Source organism: Loxodonta africana, chromosome 1, assembly GCF_030014295.1.
Source record: "Loxodonta africana isolate mLoxAfr1 chromosome 1, mLoxAfr1.hap2, whole genome shotgun sequence".
Classification (NCBI taxonomy): domain Eukaryota; kingdom Metazoa; phylum Chordata; class Mammalia; order Proboscidea; family Elephantidae; genus Loxodonta; species Loxodonta africana.
Genome location: NC_087342.1, coordinates 17,440,265 through 17,462,471, shown reverse-complemented (window position 1 = coordinate 17,462,471; position 22,207 = coordinate 17,440,265). Strand labels below are relative to the sequence as shown.

At 50.7% G+C, this 22,207-nt stretch overlaps 4 protein-coding genes across 4 annotated transcripts in view; all 4 read left to right on the top strand.

Moving 5' to 3' along the window:
• The first annotated feature begins 1,951 nt into the window (after window positions 1-1,951).
• On the top strand, window positions 1,952-6,918 carry LOC135227251 (mucin-4-like). The gene is made up of 2 exons (XM_064268822.1): window positions 1,952-5,505; window positions 6,795-6,918. Exons 1-2 carry the CDS (start codon window positions 1,979-1,981, stop codon window positions 6,916-6,918), a joined length of 3,651 nt encoding a protein of 1,216 aa, XP_064124892.1. The 5' UTR covers window positions 1,952-1,978.
• A 4,118-nt stretch (window positions 6,919-11,036) lies between these two features.
• LOC135232248 (mucin-4-like) lies at window positions 11,037-15,267 on the top strand. The gene is made up of 2 exons (XM_064292014.1): window positions 11,037-15,084; window positions 15,252-15,267. The coding sequence occupies exons 1-2, from the start codon at window positions 11,252-11,254 to the stop codon at window positions 15,265-15,267; spliced, it is 3,849 nt and encodes a 1,282-aa protein (XP_064148084.1). The 5' UTR covers window positions 11,037-11,251.
• Window positions 15,268-15,518: 251 nt separating this feature from the next.
• Window positions 15,519-22,207, top strand: part of MUC4 (mucin 4, cell surface associated) — a 41,026-nt gene continuing 34,337 nt past the window's right edge. Inside the window, exon 1 of the mRNA XM_064295050.1 lies at window positions 15,519-16,793. Coding sequence (XP_064151120.1) covers window positions 15,542-16,793 — 1,252 coding nt within the window. The 5' untranslated portion in view covers window positions 15,519-15,541. The remainder of the gene's footprint in view (window positions 16,794-22,207) is intronic.
• On the top strand, window positions 19,222-22,170 carry LOC111751443 (mucin-4-like). Its single transcript, XM_023551679.2, is given in 2 exon segments — window positions 19,222-21,576; window positions 21,578-22,170. Coding segments are annotated over 2 exon segments (2,751 nt in total). The 5' UTR covers window positions 19,222-19,279; the 3' UTR covers window positions 22,032-22,170.

Here is a 22,207-nt window from a genome sequence, read left to right as displayed (position 1 = left end):
CAAAGCAACAGAATTGGGGTCTAGTACTACCAGCCTTGTCACCAACCAAGGGAATCCAGGAGACGTATCAGATACTGTCACTAGTGCCACAACCTCTGATGGCTCCACAACAGAAGGCCCTACAAGGCAGTCAACACCAATCTCTATCCGCACCTCTGTTCAGCAGTCATCGGCTGTTTCCCAGAGAGGTCACACTCTTGGCTCACATTCCACCCAGGAATCTCAAATCACAGGTTCTGTTTCCCCCATGACCGACAGTATCAATACGGTCATAACTCCAACTTCTCCATTCAAACCGAGTGGGCCCTCACCCTCAGGAACATTTCCTCAGGATACATCGGCCACAAGTGAAGGAACAATCTTCACCACAGCGCACCCCACGGATATAATGAACAAAACCCAGGTGACAAGAGAACTGCTGGCAACACCAACCAGCCCTGACACCACCCTGGGAACCTCAGCAGACACAGCCCATTCCATAGCAAGCACCACACCTCAAGTCACCTCCCTATTCTCCACATCAGGGGGGCCAGCAGGACAATCAGCAGGCCCTTCTACCACAACCTCCCCGGATGCAATGTCAGCCTTTTTCCAAACCCACCAAACTCAGAGCATAGAGACCACTGGACAACCTGACACCAACAAAGCAGCCTCCTCAGTGACACACACAACCTTAGAGGGCACGACTACCTCTTCTTCATCTACCACAAACAGCCCAACAGCTTCAGGAAGGGCTTCCCCAGAAACAGCCACTCCAGGTAAGGTCACAGTCTTCTCAGCAACTCCCTCCTTTAACAGCCACATAACGCACTCAACAACCGATTCATTGTTTAGTGTGCCTAGTCTTGTCACTACCCCAGAAATCATGGGAAATGTGTCCAATCCTGTCACCAGCACCATTTTGCCCACCGTCTCTGAGGTCTCTACAACAGGTGGACCAACAGAACAGTCAACCCCAACCTCCTCCAGCTCCTCTCCTGGGGAAACGTCAGCCATTTCCCACATGGCTCAGACTACAAGGAATATAACAACCAGAGGTTCTGAAACTTTCACTTCAGTCTCTCAGGTGACTGACACCTTCTCAACAGTCACATCTCCACCTCCTTCACCACCAACAAACGGACACACATTCCCACAAACCATGGCAACCACCACATCACCTTCAGGCACTAGCACAACATTTCTCTCATCCTCAGTCACCAACGGCCACACAAGTCAGACAGGTAAAGAAACTTCATCAGTGGGGGAAACTGCAGGGCCAACGACGGTCATTTCAACCACCCTGAGTGATGTGACCTCAAGTTCTCCTCCCAAAAATTTGTCCACAAGTGGAGAAGTTCTAGCAACAAGCTCAAGCTCAGACTTCCATAAAAACATCACTACAGCGATCCTTATGCCGACAGGTGGTCCTCGCAATGACTCCAAAAAACCCACACAAGCATCCACTTCCTCCGTGGGCATATCAAACACATCCACCCATGAGCCTTCTGCAACTGTTGAAACACTTACCTCTACTAGCAACCCCACGACGAGGACAAACTTTGTAAGTTCTACAAACACCCCTAGCAGTGCAGCTGGCTCCACACTTACTGTATCACAAGAACCCGTATCCCACCCATCTCTCGGCACCACCTCTGCGACCTCTTCAGAAACCACTACTCCACAACCAACCTCGAGCTATACCTCCGCTCACATGCCTACCTCTCCAGTGGCCCCAACCAGTAACACTAACAAAGCAACAGAATTGGGATCTACTACCACCACTCCTGTCGTCACCCGAGGGAATCCAGTAGCCATATCAGATGCTGCCACTAACAACACAACTTCTGACGGCTCCACAACAGAAGGCCCTACAAGGCAGTCAACACCAATCTCTATCCGCACCTCTGTTCAGCAATCATCGGCTGTTTCCCAGATAGGCCACACTCAGGGCTCACATTCCACCCAAGAATCTCAAATCACAGGTTCTGTTTCCCCCATGACCGACAACATCAATACGGTCACATCTCCAACTCCTTCCTTCAAACTGAGTGGGCCTTCACCGTCAGGAACATTTCCTCAGGACACATCGGCCACAAGTGGAGGAACAACCTTCACCATATCACAGCCCACGGATATAATGAACAAAACCCAAGTCACAGGAGGACTGCTGGCAACACCAACCAGCCCTGACACCACCCTGGGAGCCTCAACAGACACAGCCCATTCCATAGCAAGCACCACTCCTCAAGTCACCTCCCTATTCTCCACATCAGGGGGGCCAGCAGGACAATCAGCAGGCCCTTCTACCACAACCTCCCCGGATGCAACGTCAGCCTTTTTCCAAACCCACCAAACTCAGAGCATAGAGACCACTGGACAACCTGACACCAGCAAACCAGCCTCCTCAGTGACACACACAACCTTAGAGGGCACGACTACCTCTTCTTCATCTACTGCAAACAGCCCAACAGCTTCAGGAAGTGCTTCCCCAGAAACAGCCACTCCAGGTAAGGTCACAATCTTCTCAGCAGCTCCCTCCATTAACAGCCACATAACTCAGTCAACAACCGATTCATTGTCTACTGTGCCTAGTCTTGTCACTACCCCAGAAATCATGGGAAATGTGTCCAATCCTGTCACCAGCACCATTTTGCCCACCGTCTCTGAGGTCTCTACAACAGGTGGACCAACAGAACAGTCAACCCCAACCTCCTCCAGCTCCTCTCCTGGGGAAACGTCAGCCATTTCCCACATGGCTCAGACTACAAGGAATATAACAACCAGAGGTTCTGAAACTTTCACTTCAGTCTCTCAGGTGACTGACACCATCTCAACAGTCACATCTCCACCTCCTTCACCACCAACAAACGGACACACGTTCCCACAAACCATGGCAACCACCACATCACCTTCAGGCACTAGCACAACATTTCTCTCATCCTCAGTCACCAACGGCCACACAAGTCAGACAGGTAAAGAAACTTCATCAGTGGGGGAAACTGCAGGGCCAACGACGGTCATTTCAACCACCCTGAGTGATGTGACCTCAAGTTCTCCTCCCAAAAATTTGTCCACAAGTGGAGAAGTTCTAGCAACAAGCTCAAGCTCAGACTTCCATAAAAACATCACTACAGCGATCCTTATGCCGACAGGTGGTCCTCGCAATGACTCCAAAAAACCCACACAAGCATCCACTTCCTCCGTGGGCATATCAAACACATCCACCCATGAGCCTTCTGCAACTGTTGAAACACTTACCTCTACTAGCAACCCCACGACGAGGACAAACTTTGTAAGTTCTACAAACACCCCTAGCAGTGCAGCTGGCTCCACACTTACTGTATCACAAGAACCCGTATCCCACCCATCTCTCGGCACCACCTCTGCGACCTCTTCAGAAACCACTACTCCACAACCAACCTCGAGCTATACCTCCGCTCACATGCCTACCTCTCCAGTGGCCCCAACCAGTAACACTAACAAAGCAACAGAATTGGGGTCTACTACCACCACTCCTGTCGTCACCCGAGGGAATCCAGTAGCCATATCAGATGCTGCCACTAACAACACAACTTCTGACGGCTCCACAACAGAAGGCCCTACAAGGCAGTCAACACCAATCTCTATCCGCACCTCTGTTCAGCAATCATCGGCTGTTTCCCAGATAGGCCACACTCTGGGCTCACATTCCACCCAAGAATCTCAAATCACAGGTTCTGTTTCCCCCATGACCGACAACATCAATACGGTCACATCTCCAACTCCTTCCTTCAAACTGAGTGGGCCTTCACCGTCAGGAACATTTCCTCAGGACACATCGGCCACAAGTGGAGGAACAACCTTCACCATATCACAGCCCACGGATATAATGAACAAAACCCAAGTCACAGGAGGACTGCTGGCAACACCAACCAGCCCTGACACCACCCTGGGAGCCTCAACAGACACAGCCCATTCCATAGCAAGCACCACTCCTCAAGTCACCTCCCTATTCTCCACATCAGGGGGGCCAGCAGGACAATCAGCAGGCCCTTCTACCACAACCTCCCCGGATGCAACGTCAGCCTTTTTCCAAACCCACCAAACTCAGAGCATAGAGACCACTGGACAACCTGACACCAGCAAACCAGCCTCCTCAGTGACACACACAACCTTAGAGGGCACGACTACCTCTTCTTCATCTACTGCAAACAGCCCAACAGCTTCAGGAAGTGCTTCCCCAGAAACAGCCACTCCAGGTAAGGTCACAATCTTCTCAGCAGCTCCCTCCATTAACAGCCACATAACTCAGTCAACAACCGATTCATTGTCTACTGTGCCTAGTCTTGTCACTACCCCAGAAATCATGGGAAATGTGTCCAATCCTGTCACCAGCACCATTTTGCCCACCGTCTCTGAGGTCTCTACAACAGGTGGACCAACAGAACAGTCAACCCCAACCTCCTCCAGCTCCTCTCCTGGGGAAACGTCAGCCATTTCCCACATGGCTCAGACTACAAGGAATATAACAACCAGAGGTTCTGAAACTTTCACTTCAGTCTCTCAGGTGACTGACACCATCTCAACAGTCACATCTCCACCTCCTTCACCACCAACAAACGGACACACGTTCCCACAAACCATGGCAACCACCACATCACCTTCAGGCACTAGCACAACATTTCTCTCATCCTCAGTCACCAACGGCCACACAAGTCAGACAGGTAAAGAAACTTCATCAGTGGGGGAAACTGCAGGGCCAACGACGGTCATTTCAACCACCCTGAGTGATGTGACCTCAAGTTCTCCTCCCAAAAATTTGTCCACAAGTGGAGAAGTTCTAGCAACAAGCTCAAGCTCAGACTTCCATAAAAACATCACTACAGCGATCCTTATGCCGACAGGTGGTCCTCGCAATGACTCCAAAAAACCCACACAAGCATCCACTTCCTCCGTGGGCATATCAAACACATCCACCCATGAGCCTTCTGCAACTGTTGAAACACTTACCTCTACTAGCAACCCCACGACGAGGACAAACTTTGTAAGTTCTACAAACACCCCTAGCAGTGCAGCTGGCTCCACACTTACTGTATCACAAGAACCCGTATCCCACCCATCTCTCGGCACCACCTCTGCGACCTCTTCAGAAACCACTACTCCACAACCAACCTCGAGCTATACCTCCGCTCACATGCCTACCTCTCCAGTGGCCCCAACCAGTAACACTAACAAAGCAACAGAATTGGGGTCTACTACCACCACTCCTGTCGTCACCCGAGGGAATCCAGTAGCCATATCAGATGCTGCCACTAACAACACAACTTCTGACGGCTCCACAACAGAAGGCCCTACAAGGCAGTCAACACCAATCTCTATCCGCACCTCTGTTCAGCAATCATCGGCTGTTTCCCAGATAGGCCACACTCTGGGCTCACATTCCACCCAAGAATCTCAAATCACAGGTTCTGTTTCCCCCATGACCGACAACATCAATACGGTCACAACTCCAACTCCTTCCTTCAAACTGAGTGGGCCTTCACCGTCAGGAACATTTCCTCAGGACACATCGGCCACAAGTGGAGGAACAACCTTCACCATATCACAGCCCACGGATATAATGAACAAAACCCAAGTCACAGGAGGACTGCTGGCAACACCAACCAGCCCTGACACCACCCTGGGAGCCTCAACAGACACAGCCCATTCCATAGCAAGCACCACTCCTCAAGTCACCTCCCTATTCTCCACATCAGGGGCGCCAGCAGGACAATCAGCAGGCCCTTCTACCACAACCTCCCCGGATGCAACGTCAGCCTTTTTCCAAACCCACCAAACTCAGAGAATAGAGACCTCTGGACAACCTGACACCAGCAAACCAGCCTCCTCAGTGACACACACAACCTTAGAGGGCACGACTACCTCTTCTTCATCTACTGCAAACAGCCCAACAGCTTCAGGAAGTGCTTCCCCAGAAACAGCCACTCCAGGTAAGGTCACAATCTTCTCAGCAGCTCCCTCCATTAACAGCCACATAACTCAGTCAACAACCGATTCATTGTCTACTGTGCCTAGTCTTGTCACTACCCCAGAAATCATGGGAAATGTGTCCAATCCTGTCACCAGCACCATTTTGCCCACCGTCTCTGAGGTCTCTACAACAGGTGGACCAACAGAACAGTCAACCCCAACCTCCTCCAGCTCCTCTCCTGGGGAAACGTCAGCCATTTCCCACATGGCTCAGACTACAAGGAATATAACAACCAGAGGTTCTGAAACTTTCACTTCAGTCTCTCAGGTGACTGACACCTTCTCAACAGTCACATCTCCACCTCCTTCACCACCCACAAACGGACACACATTCCCACAAACCATGGCAACCACCACATCACCTTCAGGCACTAGCACAACATTTCTCTCATCCTCAGTCACCAACGGCCACACAAGTCAGACAGGTAAAGAAACTTCATCAGTGGGGGAAACTGCAGGGCCAACGACGGTCATTTCAACCACCCTGAGTGATGTGACCTCAAGTTCTCCTCCCAAAAATTTGTCCACAAGTGGAGAAGTTCTAGCAACAAGCTCAAGCTCAGACTTCCATAAAAACATCACTACAGCGATCCTTATGCCGACAGGTGGTCCTCGCAATGACTCCAAAAAACCCACACAAGCATCCACTTCCTCCGTGGGCATATCAAACACATCCACCCATGAGCCTTCTGCAACTGTTGAAACACTTACCTCTACTAGCAACCCCACGACGAGGACAAACTTTGTAAGTTCTACAAACACCCCTAGCAGTGCAGCTGGCTCCACACTTACTGTATCACAAGAACCCGTATCCCACCCATCTCTCGGCACCACCTCTGCGACCTCTTCAGAAACCACTACTCCACAACCAACCTCGAGCTATACCTCCGCTCACATGCCTACCTCTCCAGTGGCCCCAACCAGTAACACTAACAAAGCAACAGAATTGGGATCTACTACCACCACTCCTGTCGTCACCCGAGGGAATCCAGTAGCCATATCAGATGCTGCCACTAACAACACAACTTCTGACGGCTCCACAACAGAAGGCCCTACAAGGCAGTCAACACCAATCTCTATCCGCACCTCTGTTCAGCAATCATCGGCTGTTTCCCAGATAGGCCACACTCTGGGCTCACATTCCACCCAAGAATCTCAAATCACAGGTTCTGTTTCCCCCATGACCGACAACATCAATACGGTCACATCTCCAACTCCTTCCTTCAAACTGAGTGGGCCTTCACCGTCAGGAACATTTCCTCAGGACACATCGGCCACAAGTGGAGGAACAACCTTCACCATATCACAGCCCACGGATATAATGAACAAAACCCAAGTCACAGGAGGACTGCTGGCAACACCAACCAGCCCTGACACCACCCTGGGAGCCTCAACAGACACAGCCCATTCCATAGCAAGCACCACTCCTCAAGTCACCTCCCTATTCTCCACATCAGGGGGGCCAGCAGGACAATCAGCAGGCCCTTCTACCACAACCTCCCCGGATGCAACGTCAGCCTTTTTCCAAACCCACCAAACTCAGAGCATAGAGACCACTGGACAACCTGACACCAGCAAACCAGCCTCCTCAGTGACACACACAACCTTAGAGGGCACGACTACCTCTTCTTCATCTACTGCAAACAGCCCAACAGCTTCAGGAAGTGCTTCCCCAGAAACAGCCACTCCAGGTAAGGTCACAATCTTCTCAGCAGCTCCCTCCATTAACAGCCACATAACTCAGTCAACAACCGATTCATTGTCTACTGTGCCTAGTCTTGTCACTACCCCAGAAATCATGGGAAATGTGTCCAATCCTGTCACCAGCACCATTTTGCCCACCGTCTCTGAGGTCTCTACAACAGGTGGACCAACAGAACAGTCAACCCCAACCTCCTCCAGCTCCTCTCCTGGGGAAACGTCAGCCATTTCCCACATGGCTCAGACTACAAGGAATATAACAACCAGAGGTTCTGAAACTTTCACTTCAGTCTCTCAGGTGACTGACACCATCTCAACAGTCACATCTCCACCTCCTTCACCACCAACAAACGGACACACGTTCCCACAAACCATGGCAACCACCACATCACCTTCAGGCACTAGCACAACATTTCTCTCATCCTCAGTCACCAACGGCCACACAAGTCAGACAGGTAAAGAAACTTCATCAGTGGGGGAAACTGCAGGGCCAACGACGGTCATTTCAACCACCCTGAGTGATGTGACCTCAAGTTCTCCTCCCAAAAATTTGTCCACAAGTGGAGAAGTTCTAGCAACAAGCTCAAGCTCAGACTTCCATAAAAACATCACTACAGCGATCCTTATGCCGACAGGTGGTCCTCGCAATGACTCCAAAAAACCCACACAAGCATCCACTTCCTCCGTGGGCATATCAAACACATCCACCCATGAGCCTTCTGCAACTGTTGAAACACTTACCTCTACTAGCAACCCCACGACGAGGACAAACTTTGTAAGTTCTACAAACACCCCTAGCAGTGCAGCTGGCTCCACACTTACTGTATCACAAGAACCCGTATCCCACCCATCTCTCGGCACCACCTCTGCGACCTCTTCAGAAACCACTACTCCACAACCAACCTCGAGCTATACCTCCGCTCACATGCCTACCTCTCCAGTGGCCCCAACCAGTAACACTAACAAAGCAACAGAATTGGGGTCTACTACCACCACTCCTGTCGTCACCCGAGGGAATCCAGTAGCCATATCAGATGCTGCCACTAACAACACAACTTCTGACGGCTCCACAACAGAAGGCCCTACAAGGCAGTCAACACCAATCTCTATCCGCACCTCTGTTCAGCAATCATCGGCTGTTTCCCAGATAGGCCACACTCTGGGCTCACATTCCACCCAAGAATCTCAAATCACAGGTTCTGTTTCCCCCATGACCGACAACATCAATACGGTCACAACTCCAACTCCTTCCTTCAAACTGAGTGGGCCTTCACCGTCAGGAACATTTCCTCAGGACACATCGGCCACAAGTGGAGGAACAACCTTCACCATATCACAGCCCACGGATATAATGAACAAAACCCAAGTCACAGGAGGACTGCTGGCAACACCAACCAGCCCTGACACCACCCTGGGAGCCTCAACAGACACAGCCCATTCCATAGCAAGCACCACTCCTCAAGTCACCTCCCTATTCTCCACATCAGGGGGGCCAGCAGGACAATCAGCAGGCCCTTCTACCACAACCTCCCCGGATGCAACGTCAGCCTTTTTCCAAACCCACCAAACTCAGAGCATAGAGACCACTGGACAACCTGACACCAGCAAACCAGCCTCCTCAGTGACACACACAACCTTAGAGGGCACGACTACCTCTTCTTCATCTACTGCAAACAGCCCAACAGCTTCAGGAAGTGCTTCCCCAGAAACAGCCACTCCAGGTAAGGTCACAATCTTCTCAGCAGCTCCCTCCATTAACAGCCACATAACTCAGTCAACAACCGATTCATTGTCTACTGTGCCTAGTCTTGTCACTACCCCAGAAATCATGGGAAATGTGTCCAATCCTGTCACCAGCACCATTTTGCCCACCGTCTCTGAGGTCTCTACAACAGGTGGACCAACAGAACAGTCAACCCCAACCTCCTCCAGCTCCTCTCCTGGGGAAACGTCAGCCATTTCCCACATGGCTCAGACTACAAGGAATATAACAACCAGAGGTTCTGAAACTTTCACTTCAGTCTCTCAGGTGACTGACACCATCTCAACAGTCACATCTCCACCTCCTTCACCACCAACAAACGGACACACGTTCCCACAAACCATGGCAACCACCACATCACCTTCAGGCACTAGCACAACATTTCTCTCATCCTCAGTCACCAACGGCCACACAAGTCAGACAGGTAAAGAAACTTCATCAGTGGGGGAAACTGCAGGGCCAACGACGGTCATTTCAACCACCCTGAGTGATGTGACCTCAAGTTCTCCTCCCAAAAATTTGTCCACAAGTGGAGAAGTTCTAGCAACAAGCTCAAGCTCAGACTTCCATAAAAACATCACTACAGCGATCCTTATGCCGACAGGTGGTCCTCGCAATGACTCCAAAAAACCCACACAAGCATCCACTTCCTCCGTGGGCATATCAAACACATCCACCCATGAGCCTTCTGCAACTGTTGAAACACTTACCTCTACTAGCAACCCCACGACGAGGACAAACTTTGTAAGTTCTACAAACACCCCTAGCAGTGCAGCTGGCTCCACACTTACTGTATCACAAGAACCCGTATCCCACCCATCTCTCGGCACCACCTCTGCGACCTCTTCAGAAACCACTACTCCACAACCAACCTCGAGCTATACCTCCGCTCACATGCCTACCTCTCCAGTGGCCCCAACCAGTAACACTAACAAAGCAACAGAATTGGGGTCTACTACCACCACTCCTGTCGTCACCCGAGGGAATCCAGTAGCCATATCAGATGCTGCCACTAACAACACAACTTCTGACGGCTCCACAACAGAAGGCCCTACAAGGCAGTCAACACCAATCTCTATCCGCACCTCTGTTCAGCAATCATCGGCTGTTTCCCAGATAGGCCACACTCTGGGCTCACATTCCACCCAAGAATCTCAAATCACAGGTTCTGTTTCCCCCATGACCGACAACATCAATACGGTCACAACTCCAACTCCTTCCTTCAAACTGAGTGGGCCTTCACCGTCAGGAACATTTCCTCAGGACACATCGGCCACAAGTGGAGGAACAACCTTCACCATATCACAGCCCACGGATATAATGAACAAAACCCAAGTCACAGGAGGACTGCTGGCAACACCAACCAGCCCTGACACCACCCTGGGAGCCTCAACAGACACAGCCCATTCCATAGCAAGCACCACTCCTCAAGTCACCTCCCTATTCTCCACATCAGGGGCGCCAGCAGGACAATCAGCAGGCCCTTCTACCACAACCTCCCCGGATGCAACGTCAGCCTTTTTCCAAACCCACCAAACTCAGAGAATAGAGACCTCTGGACAACCTGACACCAGCAAACCAGCCTCCTCAGTGACACACACAACCTTAGAGGGCACGACTACCTCTTCTTCATCTACTGCAAACAGCCCAACAGCTTCAGGAAGTGCTTCCCCAGAAACAGCCACTCCAGGTAAGGTCACAATCTTCTCAGCAGCTCCCTCCATTAACAGCCACATAACTCAGTCAACAACCGATTCATTGTCTACTGTGCCTAGTCTTGTCACTACCCCAGAAATCATGGGAAATGTGTCCAATCCTGTCACCAGCACCATTTTGCCCACCGTCTCTGAGGTCTCTACAACAGGTGGACCAACAGAACAGTCAACCCCAACCTCCTCCAGCTCCTCTCCTGGGGAAACGTCAGCCATTTCCCACATGGCTCAGACTACAAGGAATATAACAACCAGAGGTTCTGAAACTTTCACTTCAGTCTCTCAGGTGACTGACACCTTCTCAACAGTCACATCTCCACCTCCTTCACCACCCACAAACGGACACACATTCCCACAAACCATGGCAACCACCACATCACCTTCAGGCACTAGCACAACATTTCTCTCATCCTCAGTCACCAACGGCCACACAAGTCAGACAGGTAAAGAAACTTCATCAGTGGGGGAAACTGCAGGGCCAACGACGGTCATTTCAACCACCCTGAGTGATGTGACCTCAAGTTCTCCTCCCAAAAATTTGTCCACAAGTGGAGAAGTTCTAGCAACAAGCTCAAGCTCAGACTTCCATAAAAACATCACTACAGCGATCCTTATGCCGACAGGTGGTCCTCGCAATGACTCCAAAAAACCCACACAAGCATCCACTTCCTCCGTGGGCATATCAAACACATCCACCCATGAGCCTTCTGCAACTGTTGAAACACTTACCTCTACTAGCAACCCCACGACGAGGACAAACTTTGTAAGTTCTACAAACACCCCTAGCAGTGCAGCTGGCTCCACACTTACTGTATCACAAGAACCCGTATCCCACCCATCTCTCGGCACCACCTCTGCGACCTCTTCAGAAACCACTACTCCACAACCAACCTCGAGCTATACCTCCGCTCACATGCCTACCTCTCCAGTGGCCCCAACCAGTAACACTAACAAAGCAACAGAATTGGGATCTACTACCACCACTCCTGTCGTCACCCGAGGGAATCCAGTAGCCATATCAGATGCTGCCACTAACAACACAACTTCTGACGGCTCCACAACAGAAGGCCCTACAAGGCAGTCAACACCAATCTCTATCCGCACCTCTGTTCAGCAATCATCGGCTGTTTCCCAGATAGGCCACACTCTGGGCTCACATTCCACCCAAGAATCTCAAATCACAGGTTCTGTTTCCCCCATGACCGACAACATCAATACGGTCACATCTCCAACTCCTTCCTTCAAACTGAGTGGGCCTTCACCGTCAGGAACATTTCCTCAGGACACATCGGCCACAAGTGGAGGAACAACCTTCACCATATCACAGCCCACGGATATAATGAACAAAACCCAAGTCACAGGAGGACTGCTGGCAACACCAACCAGCCCTGACACCACCCTGGGAGCCTCAACAGACACAGCCCATTCCATAGCAAGCACCACTCCTCAAGTCACCTCCCTATTCTCCACATCAGGGGGGCCAGCAGGACAATCAGCAGGCCCTTCTACCACAACCTCCCCGGATGCAACGTCAGCCTTTTTCCAAACCCACCAAACTCAGAGCATAGAGACCACTGGACAACCTGACACCAGCAAACCAGCCTCCTCAGTGACACACACAACCTTAGAGGGCACGACTACCTCTTCTTCATCTACTGCAAACAGCCCAACAGCTTCAGGAAGTGCTTCCCCAGAAACAGCCACTCCAGGTAAGGTCACAATCTTCTCAGCAGCTCCCTCCATTAACAGCCACATAACTCAGTCAACAACCGATTCATTGTCTACTGTGCCTAGTCTTGTCACTACCCCAGAAATCATGGGAAATGTGTCCAATCCTGTCACCAGCACCATTTTGCCCACCGTCTCTGAGGTCTCTACAACAGGTGGACCAACAGAACAGTCAACCCCAACCTCCTCCAGCTCCTCTCCTGGGGAAACGTCAGCCATTTCCCACATGGCTCAGACTACAAGGAATATAACAACCAGAGGTTCTGAAACTTTCACTTCAGTCTCTCAGGTGACTGACACCATCTCAACAGTCACATCTCCACCTCCTTCACCACCAACAAACGGACACACGTTCCCACAAACCATGGCAACCACCACATCACCTTCAGGCACTAGCACAACATTTCTCTCATCCTCAGTCACCAACGGCCACACAAGTCAGACAGGTAAAGAAACTTCATCAGTGGGGGAAACTGCAGGGCCAACGACGGTCATTTCAACCACCCTGAGTGATGTGACCTCAAGTTCTCCTCCCAAAAATTTGTCCACAAGTGGAGAAGTTCTAGCAACAAGCTCAAGCTCAGACTTCCATAAAAACATCACTACAGCGATCCTTATGCCGACAGGTGGTCCTCGCAATGACTCCAAAAAACCCACACAAGCATCCACTTCCTCCGTGGGCATATCAAACACATCCACCCATGAGCCTTCTGCAACTGTTGAAACACTTACCTCTACTAGCAACCCCACGACGAGGACAAACTTTGTAAGTTCTACAAACACCCCTAGCAGTGCAGCTGGCTCCACACTTACTGTATCACAAGAACCCGTATCCCACCCATCTCTCGGCACCACCTCTGCGACCTCTTCAGAAACCACTACTCCACAACCAACCTCGAGCTATACCTCCGCTCACATGCCTACCTCTCCAGTGGCCCCAACCAGTAACACTAACAAAGCAACAGAATTGGGGTCTACTACCACCACTCCTGTCGTCACCCGAGGGAATCCAGTAGCCATATCAGATGCTGCCACTAACAACACAACTTCTGACGGCTCCACAACAGAAGGCCCTACAAGGCAGTCAACACCAATCTCTATCCGCACCTCTGTTCAGCAATCATCGGCTGTTTCCCAGATAGGCCACACTCTGGGCTCACATTCCACCCAAGAATCTCAAATCACAGGTTCTGTTTCCCCCATGACCGACAACATCAATACGGTCACATCTCCAACTCCTTCCTTCAAACTGAGTGGGCCTTCACCGTCAGGAACATTTCCTCAGGACACATCGGCCACAAGTGGAGGAACAACCTTCACCATATCACAGCCCACGGATATAATGAACAAAACCCAAGTCACAGGAGGACTGCTGGCAACACCAACCAGCCCTGACACCACCCTGGGAGCCTCAACAGACACAGCCCATTCCATAGCAAGCACCACTCCTCAAGTCACCTCCCTATTCTCCACATCAGGGGGGCCAGCAGGACAATCAGCAGGCCCTTCTACCACAACCTCCCCGGATGCAACGTCAGCCTTTTTCCAAACCCACCAAACTCAGAGCATAGAGACCACTGGACAACCTGACACCAGCAAACCAGCCTCCTCAGTGACACACACAACCTTAGAGGGCACGACTACCTCTTCTTCATCTACTGCAAACAGCCCAACAGCTTCAGGAAGTGCTTCCCCAGAAACAGCCACTCCAGGTAAGGTCACAATCTTCTCAGCAGCTCCCTCCATTAACAGCCACATAACTCAGTCAACAACCGATTCATTGTCTACTGTGCCTAGTCTTGTCACTACCCCAGAAATCATGGGAAATGTGTCCAATCCTGTCACCAGCACCATTTTGCCCACCGTCTCTGAGGTCTCTACAACAGGTGGACCAACAGAACAGTCAACCCCAACCTCCTCCAGCTCCTCTCCTGGGGAAACGTCAGCCATTTCCCACATGGCTCAGACTACAAGGAATATAACAACCAGAGGTTCTGAAACTTTCACTTCAGTCTCTCAGGTGACTGACACCATCTCAACAGTCACATCTCCACCTCCTTCACCAACATCCAATGGACACAGGTCTCCACAAACCATAGCCCCCACCCTATTACCTTCGGACACTAGCACCACGTTTTTCCCAACCCCAGTTAGCAACGGCCACACAATTCAGACATCAATACAAGCATTGTCAGTGGGGGCAGCTGCTGGGCCAACCACAGTCATTTCAACCACCCTGAGTGATATGACCTCAAGTTCTCCTCCCACAAATTTGTCCACAAGTGGAGAAGTTCTAGCAACAAGCTCAAGTACAGTAATCCTTGAAAACATCAGTGCAGCGATCCTTCCTCCGATAGGTGGTCCTCGCAATGACTCCACAAAACCCACACAAGCATCCACTTCCTCCTTGGGGATATCAAACACACCCACCCATGAGCCGCCTGCAACTGTTGAAACAGTTGCCTCTACTAGCAACCCCATGACAAGGACAAACTTTGCAAGTTCTACAAAAACCCCTAGCAGTGCAGCCGGCTCCACACTTACTGTTTCACAAGAACCCGCATCCCACCCATCACTCGGCACCACCTCTGCGACCTCTTCAGAAACCAGCACTTCACAACCAACCTCGAGCTATACCTCCGCTCACATGCCTACCTCTCCAGTGGTCCCATCCGGCAACACTAACAAAGCAACAGAATTGGGGTCTACTACCACCACTCCTGTCGTCACCCGAGAGAATCCAGTAGCCATATCAGATGCTGCCACTAACAACACAACTTCTGACGGCTCCACAACAGAAGGCCCTACAAGGCAGTCAACACCAATCTCTATCCGCACCTCTGTTCAGCAGTCATCGGCTGTTTCCCAGAGAGGTCACACTCTTGGCTCACATTCCACCCAAGAATCTCAAATCACAGGTTCTGTTTCCCCCATGACCGACAACATCAATACGGTCACAACTCCAACTCCTTCCTTCAAACCGAGTGGGCCTTCACCGTCAGGAACATTTCCTCAGGACACATCGGCCACAAGTGAAGGAACAACCTTCACCACAGCACAGCCCACGGATATAATGAACAAAACCCAGGTTACAAGAGAACTGCTGGCAACACCAACCAGACCTGACACCACCCTGGGAACCTCAGCAGACACAGCCCATTCCATAGCAAGCACCACTCCTCAAGTCACCTCCCTATTCTCCACATCAGGGGGGCCAGCAGGACAATCAGCAGGCCCTTCTACCACAACCTCCCCGGATGCAACGTCAGCCTTTTTCCAAACCCACCAAACTCAGAGCATAGAGACCACTGGACAACCTGACACCAGCAAACCAGCCTCCTCAGTGACACACACAACCTTAGAGGGCACGACTACCTCTTCTTCATCTACTGCAAACAGCCCAACAGCTTCAGGAAGTGCTTCCCCAGAAACAGCCACTCCAGGTAAGGTCACAATCTTCTCAGCAGCTCCCTCCATTAACAGCCACATAACTCAGTCAACAACCGATTCATTGTCTACTGTGCCTAGTCTTGTCACTACCCCAGAAATCATGGGAAATGTGTCCAATCCTGTCACCAGCACCATTTTGCCCACCGTCTCTGAGGTCTCTACAACAGGTGGACCAACAGAACAGTCAACCCCAACCTCCTCCAGCTCCTCTCCTGGGGAAACGTCAGCCATTTCCCACATGGCTCAGACTACAAGGAATATAACAACCAGAGGTTCTGAAACTTTCACTTCAGTCTCTCAGGTGACTGACACCATCTCAACAGTCACATCTCCACCTCCTTCACCACCAACAAACGGACACACGTTCCCACAAACCATGGCAACCACCACATCACCTTCAGGCACTAGCACAACATTTCTCTCATCCTCAGTCACCAACGGCCACACAAGTCAGGCAGGTAAAAAAACCTCATCAGTGGGGAAAACTGCAGGACTAACGACAGTCATTTCTACCTTCCTGAGTGATGTGACCACAAGCTCTCTTCCCCCAAATTTGTCCACAAGTGGAGAAGTTCTAGCAACAAGCTCAAGCTCAGACTTCCATGACAACATCACTGCAGCGGTCCTTCCTCCTGTAGGTGGTCCTCGCAATGACTCCACAAGACCCACACAAACATCCACTTCCTCCGTGGGCATATCAAACACACCCACCCATGAGCCTTCTACAACTGTTGAAACAGTTGCCTCTACTGGCAACCCCATGAGAAGGACAAACTTTGTAAGTTCTACAAAAACCCCTAGCAGTGCAGCCGGCTCCACACTTACTGTTTCACAAGAACCCGCATCCCACCCATCACTCGGCACCACCTCTGCGACCTCTTCAGAAACCAGCACTTCACAACCAACCCCGAGCTATACCTCCGCTCACATGCCTACCTCTCCAGTGGCCCCATCCAGGAACACTAACAAAGCAACAGAATTGGGGTCTAGTACTACCAGCCTTGTCACCAGCCAAGGGAATCCAGGAGACGTATTAGATACTGTCACTAGTGCCACAACCTCTGATGGCTCCACAACAGAAGGCCCTACAAGGCAGTCAACACCAATCTCTATCCGCACCTCTGTTCAGCAATCATCAGCCGTTTCCCAGATAGGTCGCGCTCGTGGCTCACATTCCACCCAGGAATCTCAAATCACAGATTCTTTTTCCCCCATGACTGACAATATCAATACAGTCACAGATCCGAATTCTTCTTTCAAACCAAGTGGGCCCTCACCCTCCGAAACATTTCCTCAGAACACATTGCCTACAGGTGAAGTGACTTTCACCACAACACACCCTGTGGATGTAAACACAACCCAGGTGACAAGAGAACTGGTGGCAACACCAACCAACCTTGGCACCACCCTGGGAACCTCAGCAGACACTGCACATTCTATAGCAAGCACCACTCAAGTCACGACTCTAGTCTCAACATCTAGGGGCCCAGCAGGACAATCAGTAGCCCCTTCTACCAGAATCTCCCCTGATGCAATGTCGACCATTTCCCAAACCCACCACACTCAGAGTTTCGAGACCACTAGACAACCTGACTCCAACAATCTGGTCTCCCCAGGAACAGACACCACCTTGGACGGCACAACTACCCCTTCTTCATCCACCACAAACAGCCCAACAGCTTCAGAACGTGCTTCCACAGGAACAGCCACTCTGGGTAAGGTCACAGTTTTTACATCAACTCCTTCCAGTGACGGCCACAGAACTCAGTCAACAACCGAATTGCTCTCCACTGTCACGAGACTTGTCCCTACGCCAAGAACCATGGGAAATGTGTCCATTCTTATCACCAGCACCATTTTTCCAACCATCTCTGAGATCTCTACAACAGGTGAACCAAAAGAACAGTCAACCCCAACCTCCTCCAGCTCCCCTCCTCAGGACACATCAGCCATTTCCCACATGGCTCAGACTACAAGGAATGTAACGACCAGAGGTTCTGAAATTTTCACTTCAGTCTCTCAGGTAACTGACACATTCTCAACAGTCACATCTCTACCTCCTTCACCAACACCAAATGGACACACGTCTCAACAAACCATGGCTCACACCCTGTTACTTTCAGACACTAGCACAACATTTATCTCAACCCCAGTCAGCAACGGCCACACAACTCAGACAGCAATACAAACATCGCCAGTGGGGGCAGCGGCTGGGCCAACCACAGTCATTTCAACCACCCTGAGTGATGTGACCTCAAGTTCTCCTCCCACAATTTTGTCCACAAGTGGAGAAGTTCTAGCAACAAGCTCAAGCACAGTCATCCATGACAACATCACTGCAGCGGTCCTTCCTCCTATAGGTGGTCCTCGCAATAACTCCACAAAACCCACACAAACATCCACTTCCTCAGTGGGCATATCAAACACACCCACCCATGAGTCTTCTGCAACTGTTGAAACACTTACCTCTACTAGCAACCCCATGAGAAGGACAAACTTTGTAAGTTCTACAAACACCCCTAGCAGTGCAGCCGGCTCCACACTTACTGTTTCACAAGAACCCGCATCCCACCCATCACTCGGCACCACCTCTGCGACCTCTTCAGAAACCAGCACTTCACAACCAACCCCGAGCTATACCTCCACTCACATGCCTACCTCTCCAGTGGCCCCATCCAGGAACACTAACAAAGCAACAGAATTGGGGTCTAGTACTACCAGCCTTGTCACCAACCAGGGGAATCCAGGAGACGTATCAGATACTGTCACTAGTGCCACAACCTCTGATGGCTCCACAACAGAAGGCCCTACAAGGCAGTCAACACCAATCTCTATCCGCACCTCTGTTCAGCAGTCATCGGCTGTTTCCCAGAGAGGTCACACTCTTGGCTCACATTCCACCCAGGAATCTCAAATCACAGGTTCTGTTTCCCCCATGACTGACAACATCAATACGGTCACAACTCCAACATCTCCCTTCAAACCGAGTGGGCCCTCACCCTCAGGAACGTTTCTTCAGGACACATCAGCCAAAAGTGAAGGAACAACCTTCACCACAGCACAGCCCACGGATATAATGTACAAAACCCAGGTGACAAGAGAACTGCTGGCAACACCAACCAGACCTGACACCACCCTGGGAACCTCAGCAGACACAGCCCATTCCATAGCAAACGCCACTCCTCAAGTCACCTCCCTATTCTCCACATCAGGGGGGCCAGCAGGACAATCAGCAGCCCCTTCTACCAGAACCTCCCCTGAAGCAACGTCAGCCTTTTTCCAAACCCACCAAACTCAGAGCATAGAGGCCACTGGACAACCTGATGCCAACAAACCAGCCTCCTCAGTGACACACACCTCCTTGCAGGGCACGAGTACCTCTTCTTCATCTACCACAAATAGCCCAACAGCTTCAGGGAGTGCTCCAGAAATAGCCACTCCAGGTAAGGTCACAGTCTTCTCACCAACTCCCTCCAGTGACAGCCACAGAACTCAGTTAACAACCAAATCCTTGTCTACTGTTCCCCGTCTTGTCATTACCTCAGGAACAATGGGAAATGTGTCCAACCTTGTCACCAGCACCATTTTGCCCACCGTCTCTGAGGTCTCTACAACAGGTGGACCAACAGAACAGTCAACCCCAACCTCCTTCAGCTCCTCTCCTCGGGAAACATCAGCCATTTCCCACATGGCTCAGACTACAAGGAATATAACAACCAGAGGTTCTGAAATTTTCACTTCAGTCTCTCAGGTGACTGACACCTTCTCAACAGTCACATCTTCACCTCCTTCACCAACATCAAAGGGACACACGTCTCCACAAACCATAGCCCCCACCCTATTTCCTTCGGACACTAGCACCACGTTTTTCTCAACCCCAGTTAGCAACGGCCACACGATTCAGACATCAATACAAACATTGGCAGTGGGGGCAGCTGCTGGGCCAACCACAGTCATTTCAACCACCCTGAGTGATGTGACCTCAAGTTCTCCTCCCACAAATTTGTCCACAAGTGGAGAAGTTCTAGCAACAAGCTCAAGCTCAGTCATCCATGAAAACATCACTGCAGCGATCTTTCCTCCAATAGGTGGTCCTCGCAATGACTCCACAAAACCCACACAAGCATCCACTTCCTCCGTGGGGATATCAAACACACCCACCCATGAGCCGCCTGCAACTGTTGAAACACTTACCTCTACTAGCAACCCCATGACGAGGACAAACTTTGTAAGTTCTACAAAAACCCCTAACAGTGCAGCCGGCTCCACACTTACTGTTTCACAAGAACCCGCATCCCACCCATCACTCGGCACCACCTCTGCGACCTCTTCAGAATCCAGCACTCCACAACAAACCTGGAGCTATACCTCCGCTCACATGCCTTCTTCTCCAGTGTCTCCATTCAGTAACACTAACAAGTCAACAGAATTGGTGTCTAGTACTACCAGTCCTATCATGACTCACGGGAATCTAGGAGACATCTCAGATACTGTCACTTATGACACAATGTCTGAAGACTTTACAACAGAGGGCCCGTCAAGGCAGTCAACACCAATCTCTATCAGCACCCCTGTTCGGCAATCATCAGCTGTTTCCCAGATAAGTGACACACATAGCTCACGTTCCACCCAAGAATCTCAAATCACGAGGTCAGTTTTTCCTAAGGCTGACTATATCAAGACAGTCACAACTCCACGTTCTTCCTTCAAACCAATTGGGTCTTCACCCTCAGAAATGGTTCCTCAGGATTCACCGGTCACAAGTAAAGTAACAACCTTCACCACACCACACCCCACCGATATGAACACAACCCAGGTGACAACAGTACTGCTGGCAACACCAACTAGCCCTGGAACCACCCTGGGAACCTCAGCAGACACAGCACATTCCATAGCCAACACCACTCCTCAAGTCTCCTCTCTAGTCTCAACATCAGTGGGCCTGAGTAGACAATCAACATCCCCTTCTACCAGAACCTCCCCTGATACAATGTCAGCCATTTTCCAAAACCTGCAGACTCAGAGTATAGAGACCACTGGACAACCTGACACCAGGAAACCAGCCTCGCCGGGGACGGACACCACCTTGAAGGACACAATTACCTCTTCATCCACCACAAGCAGCCAAACAGGTTTTGGAAGTGGGTCCCCAGAAAGAGCCACTTCAGGTAAGATCATAAGCTTCTCACCAGCTCCCTCCAGTGACGGCCTTTCAACTCAGTCAACCACTGAACCTTGTCCAGTGTGCACAGTATTGTCACTCCCCAGAAATCATGGGAAGAGTGTCTGATCTTGTCACCAGCACCACCTTGCCCACCATCTCTTAGGTCTCAACAACATGGGGACCAATTGCTCAGTCAACCCCATTCTCTTCCAGCACCTCCCCTCAGAAAATATCAGCCATTTCCCAGGTGTGTCAGATTACTAGTACAGTAACAATCAAAGCGTCTGAAACTCTCACTTCAATCTCTCAGGTGACTGACGCCTCAACAGTCACATCTCCCTCTCCTTCATCAACACCAAATGGACACACGTTTCTCCAAACCATGGCCCACACTCTGTCACCTTCAAGCACCAGCATATTTTTCTCAACACCAGTCAGCAACAGCCACACAACTCAGACAGCAACACAAACCTTGTCAATGGAGACAACTGAAGGCCAAAGATGCTCACTTCTACCACCCTGAGTGATGTGACCTCAAGTTCTCCTTCCACAATTTTGTCCACAAGTGCAGAAGCTCTGACAACATGCCCATGCTCAGTCTTCCATGAAAACATCACTGCAGCGGTCATTCCTCCAATAGGTGATCCTAGCAATGACTTGATAAAATCCACGCAAACGTCATCTTCCTCATTTGTCATT

Coding starts and splice junctions, on each gene's coding strand:
- LOC135232248 (XM_064292014.1), top strand. CDS start 11,252: ATGGGAAATGTGTCCAATCCTGTCACCAGCACCATTTTGCCCACCGTC.
- LOC135227251 (XM_064268822.1), top strand. CDS start 1,979: ATGACCGACAACATCAATACGGTCACATCTCCAACTCCTTCCTTCAAA. Junction 5,506..6,794: donor AAACTGAGTGGGCCTTCACC/GTCAGGAACATT, acceptor CTGTATCACAAG/AACCCGTATCCCACCCATCT.